At 57.6% G+C, this 5,578-nt stretch overlaps 1 protein-coding gene across 1 annotated transcript in view; it reads left to right on the plus strand.

The window, feature by feature from the left end:
- Positions 1-5,578, plus strand: part of DNMT3L (DNA methyltransferase 3 like) — a 19,570-nt gene that overhangs the window by 11,444 nt on the left and 2,548 nt on the right. Inside the window, exons 9-11 of the mRNA XM_017538653.2 lie at positions 1,570-1,645; positions 2,646-2,782; positions 4,801-4,886. Coding sequence (XP_017394142.1) covers positions 1,570-1,645; positions 2,646-2,782; positions 4,801-4,886 — 299 coding nt within the window. The remainder of the gene's footprint in view (positions 1-1,569; positions 1,646-2,645; positions 2,783-4,800; positions 4,887-5,578) is intronic.

Raw genomic sequence — 5,578 nt, forward strand, 5'->3', positions numbered from 1 at the left:
ACGGGGTTTCACCATGTTGACCAGGACGGTCTCGATCTCTTGACCTCGTGATCCACCCGCCTCGGCCTCCCAAAGTGCTGGGATTACAGGCTTGAGCCACCGCGCCCGGCCTAATTTTTTGTATTTTTAGGAGAGACAGGGTTTCACTATATTGGCCAGGCTGGTCTTGAACTCCTGACCTCAGGTGATCCACCTGCCTTGGCCTCCCAAAGTGCTGGGATTACAGGCATGAGCCACCACACCCAGCCATTGATGTTTTCTGAAGAAGAAAGGCAGGGTGAGGGCCGTCACTGTTTATGAAGCCAGCGTTGCCCACAGCCCCCCACCTTGGTCACTTTCGTGGTTGAAGGGCACCCTTGTCTTGTCTGTATTCGGGCAGGACTATGGGATGGCTGTGATCTGTCTTCCAGCTCAGCCATGGAGCAGCCTGGTCACGGGTGCTCTGCAGGAGCTCTTTCTGTGCAGCAGGGAAGGCTGTCCCCCTGAGAGCGGGCACTGCCTGCTGTGTTCACACAGGACAGAGTCACTTGCCTCCTCAGGTGGTCTGCAGTGTTGGGGCTCCCAGGACTGGTTCTCCAAGGGCAAAGTGATGACAGACAGAAAAACCAAATTCTGCCAAAGTACTTAAACAAGTTTATTCTGAGCCATGGTCCGGGAAACAGTCGAGAGGTCCCGAAGAAGTGCACCTGAGGCAGTCAGTTACAATTTGTTTTTATACATTTCAGAGAGAAGGGAATCACAGATAGAATCAGAAATCCATACACAGGTCTGGCACGGCGTCTCACGCCTGTGATCCCAGTACTTTGAGCTCAGGCATTCAAGACCAGCCTGGGCAACATAGTGAAACCTCATCTCTACCAAAAATACAAAAACATTGGCCGGTGTGGCGGTGCTCACTTGCGGTCCCAGCTACTCCAGAGGCTGAGGCAGGAGGATTACTTGAACACAGGAGGTGGAGGTTGCAGTGAGCCGAGATCTCGCCATTGCACCACAGCCTGGGTGACAAAGTGAGACCCCATCTCAAAAAAATTAATAAATAATACATAGAAGGTACATGTCAAAAAAATCAATAAATAATCAATACATAGAAGGTGCACATTGGTTTAGCCCCAAAAGGCAGGATATCTTGGAGCAGGGCTTATGGGTTATAGGTGGGTTTAGTGATCTTCAGTTGGCAGTTGGTTGAAAGAGTTAAGCTTTGCCTAAAAACTTGGAGTCAGTAGAAAGGAATGCTTGAGTTAAGGAGGTCTGCTGTTTGTCGGGTGATGCCATGACAGAGTCACCGTATACCGTGTCAAAACCACCCATTTAACAAGCTTTTGTGGTTTGTGAGGCGTGATTCCCCCACGCTCCTTAGAAAAGAATCTGCGCAGAATTCAGTCCCCAAACTCACAGCACAGTCTTCTCTGGGCTCCAGGGAGGCAGCCCCTGAGGCTGGGGGCGGCTGCGGGTGGCTCTGCCCTCGTGGGCTCCACTCTGTGGCTTGCCCCAGCCTGCAGGTCCTGCCAGCTGAGCGGGGTCCGCTCTGGGACACCTGCTGCCTCAGTGCCCACACCCTCTCTCCTGCAGGTGGAAGAGTGGGGCCCGTTCGACCTCCTGTATGGTGCCACACCTGCCCCCGGCCACGCCTGTGACCATCCTCCCGGTGAGTGATGATGCTTCACAAATGGCCTGTGGTCAGCTCCAGCTCCCCGAGCAGCCTGCCCCCAACCCTGTTTCCTCTCCTCTCCCCCCCCGTCCCCACCGCATGCCAGGGCAGAAACTGCGAAGTGTCTGCATTTTTTAAAAAACAGCTTTGTTAGCCGGGCGCGGTGGCTCACGCTTGTAATCCCAGCACTTTGGGAGGCCGAGGCGGGTGGATCACGAGGTCAAGAGATCGAGACCATCCTGGTCAACATGGTGAAACCCCGTCTCTACTAAAANCGAGGTCAAGAGATCGAGACCATCCTGGTCAACATGGTGAAACCCCGTCTCTACTAAAACTACAAAAAAATTAGCTGGGCATGGTGGCGCGTGCCTGTAATCCCAGCTACTCAGGAGGCTAAGGCAGGAGAATTGCCTGAACCCAGGAGGCAGAGGTTGCGGTGAGCCGAGATCACGCCATTGCACTCCAGCCTGGGTAACAAGAGTGAAACTCCGTCTCCAAAAAAAAAAAAAACAGCTTTATTGAGGCATCACTGACAGTAAGTTGCACACATTCAGTTGCACAACTGCATGAGTTCTGACCTAGCTGTACACCCCCATACACCCTCATCATGAGCAGGAGAGTGAGCAACCCCGTCACCACAGGCTCCCCGCTGGCCCCGTGCAGCCCACGTGTCCTTTGGAGCTTCCTCCAGAAGGCGGTATTTGCACCGGGCAGGCACTCTGCTGTCAGCTCCTGGCTCACTTGGGTTGCCTGTCTTTTCCCAATGCCCAGCCTGCCGGGGAGGGGGGGTCCTTGTGCCTCTGGTACAGCGAGTCCCACGCCCTCAGGCCTCTATTGCTGCTGGAGGGGCGGAGCTGCCGCAGGGGCAGGGGGCCCCTCAGACCCAGGCCGGCACATCCCCCAGATTCCCCCAGCCCTGCTCTCGTGCCTCAGGCTCCTTAGGCCCCCGCCCAGATGCACCTGAACATCCCCAGACCCCTCAACCCTGTCCCTGCAGCCTGGTACCTGTTCCAGTTCCACCGGCTCCTGCAGTACGCACGGCCCTCGGGCAGCCTCCGGCCCTTCTTCTGGATGTTCGTGGATCATCTGATGCTAAACAAAGAGGACCAAGACCTCGTGTGTCGCTTCCTGGAGGTGGGTGCGGGGCTGGGCGGCCCGCCCTCTGGCCCATGCCCACGTGAGGGAGGGGCTGTTGGGGTGGAGCTCAGCCTACATGCCAGGCTCCGAGCCAGGCCCCCTGCGGCCCCCGCTTTCCAGGTGGGAAAAGGACTCAGGAGAGCTGCCGTGCGGCCCAGGCAGGGGCTGTGGTGCCTGGGACACCACATTCCTTCCAGGATGGCCTTGGAGGGTGGTCCCACCTCACACCTCTCCCGTGCTCGCAGAACTCGGCCTCCGCCCTGCCCCCGCAGTCTGCACACACACGTGCACGTCACACCACGCACACTCACTGGTGCACACACTTGCCTCACACAGGCACACCACACGCACGCAAGGTCACACCACACACTCACATAAACAGCCTTTCTTCATGCGTCTGCATCCCAATTATCAGAGGAACCACTTTCGGGCTCAGTGATGGATCCTTCTGGGACGGACAGGCTGGGTGTTCCAGATACTTCCAGGGTGGGGGAGGGACCACCACACCTCGGCCACAGGAGACAGGCCACAGGAGACAGGTGCGAGGCTCAGGAGGGGGACGTTCCTCATGCTCTCGGTTCCACGGAGGGGCCGCAACCAGCAAGGGCTCCGCCCACGAGCGGGCAGCACCTGTGCGCTGGAGATTTGCTGGGGTCTGGGTGGGGTTGAGGTTACGGGTGAGGTTGAGAGTCCAGACAGGGTCAAGGGTACAGGAGGGGTCCAGGGTCTTTTGGTGCTGGGAATCTCATGGAGAGGCTGGGTCCGGGGAAGCGGGGTCTGTTCTGACTCCGGTGCTATCCGTCTCTGTTTCCCAAACTCCACGAACTGAGAATCACAAGATCTGTGCTTTCAAAACAGGAGGCTGTTTCTCTTTTTTTTTTTTTTGAGACAGAGTTTCACTCTTGTTACCCAGGCTGGAGTGCAATGGCGCGATCTCAGCTCACCGCAACCTCGGCCTCCTGGGTTCAGGCAATTCTCCTGCCTCAGCCTCCCAAGCAGCTGGGACTACAGGCACGTGCCACCATGCCCAGCTAATTTTTTGTATTTTTAGTAGAGACGGGGTTTCACCATGTTGACCAGGATGGTCTCGATCTCTTGACCTCGTGATCCACCCGCCTCGGCCTCCCAAAGTGCTGGGATTACAGGCTTGAGCCACCGCACCTGGCCTGAGGCTGTTTCTCTAACGGGGGGACAGCTTGCAAGGCCTTGTTCCCCAGGCTGGGAAGCATGGTCTCTGCCAAGACCAGAGCCGCTGCCAGGACCAGAGCCAGGAGGAGGCACTTGGAAGGGCAGGGGTGGCCAGGGCAGGGGCTCCGTGCTGAGCGGGTTATGGAGGAGTGGTGAATATTCATAAAGGGCCCATGCTGCACGCATACTAAACAAACGTGTGTAACATGTGGCCCGTGTTTGTGCTGGGGTGGAGCCTTCACATGTGAACGTGTCGCAGTGAGGCCCTAAACGTCAGAGGTCTTCTCGGGACACGAAGGCGCTCAAGTGCGCAGCCTCTAAACCGGCCAGAGCCGGTCCACGGTGGGGGTCCCTTATCAGGGGGAGACTCCTGAAGTCAGTCTCCCGCCCAGTCGGAGCTGTGGTCACGGCAGTGGAACGGGGTCTGCGGGTGGATGAGCTGCAGGCGTTTGAATCTTGCTCATCGGGGGGCCAGTGCGTGTGTAGCCGCTGGAGGAAAAGCAGCCGCTGTAGCGGTGGTGAGGGCAGAGTCCATCCTCTAGGTGTGGGGCACGCGGCTCCACCCTTGCCTGGCGTGCCTGAGGTCCTGTCTGTAATTTGGTATCTTATTGCCACAGAATCTGTTTTGTTGGTTTAAAACGATTCATCAGCTGTTTTCTCCAAAGGTGATGTGTAAGAAAAAGGCAGGGACATGGAGCACCCAGTCAGGCTAGAAAGTCGGTCTACCGCACAGGGCCATTAGCAGCTGAGGCCAGTGGTCCTGTGGGGGGGAGGGCAGCGCTCACCTTCCAGGTCCCCTGACCCACGGCCACCCTTCCCACCCCCAGATGGAGCAGGCCACCATCCCGGATGTCCGCGGCGGAGTCCTGCAGAGTGCTGTCCGAGTGTGGAGCAACATCCCAGCCATCAGGAGGTATTTCCCGGGCAGCTGGAGCCTTTCAGGGCCAGGGGGACCCAGAAGTGGGGTTCACCAAGGAAACAGTGTCTGTCCAGGAGAGCCAAGCCCAGAGCAACCTCTGCCTTGGTGGGGACTACGGTCGGCCCTCAGGGGCACCCTGAGACCCTGGAGGCACCAAAGCCCAAGGACGCCCCTTTCCTCTTGGGGACCTTCTCCAGTGCTGGCTCTCAGCTTCTCGGGGTCCAGCCCCTGGAAACCCTCATGTGCCTCCATGGCCTGGCCCTGGATCAGCTGCAGCCTCCAGGCTTTCCCTCCCTGTGGCCTCCCCACCTCCCTCGCACACCCACAGGCTCCTCATGTGTGCTCACACTCAGCCACACTCACACAACTCACTCACACGCTCATCCACACACCTGCGTGCTCATGCAGTCATTCCCCCACACACAGTCATCCCCACGGTCACACTCATCCAGACGCACACATGCTCAGGCACAATGTCACATGCTCACACCGCACACACATGGCTCACACACAGTCATCCCCAGTCACACTCATCCACACACACACATGCTGTCACACTGTCACACGCTCACACAGCACACACATGGCTCACACACATTCATCCCCAGTCACACTCATCCACACACACACATGCTCAGTCGCACTGTCACATGCTCACATAGCACACACATGGCTCACATACACAC

The sequence above is a fragment of the Cebus imitator genome, unplaced genomic scaffold, assembly GCF_001604975.1.
Source record: "Cebus imitator isolate Cc_AM_T3 unplaced genomic scaffold, Cebus_imitator-1.0 Scaffold112, whole genome shotgun sequence".
NCBI classification, from domain to species: domain Eukaryota; kingdom Metazoa; phylum Chordata; class Mammalia; order Primates; family Cebidae; genus Cebus; species Cebus imitator.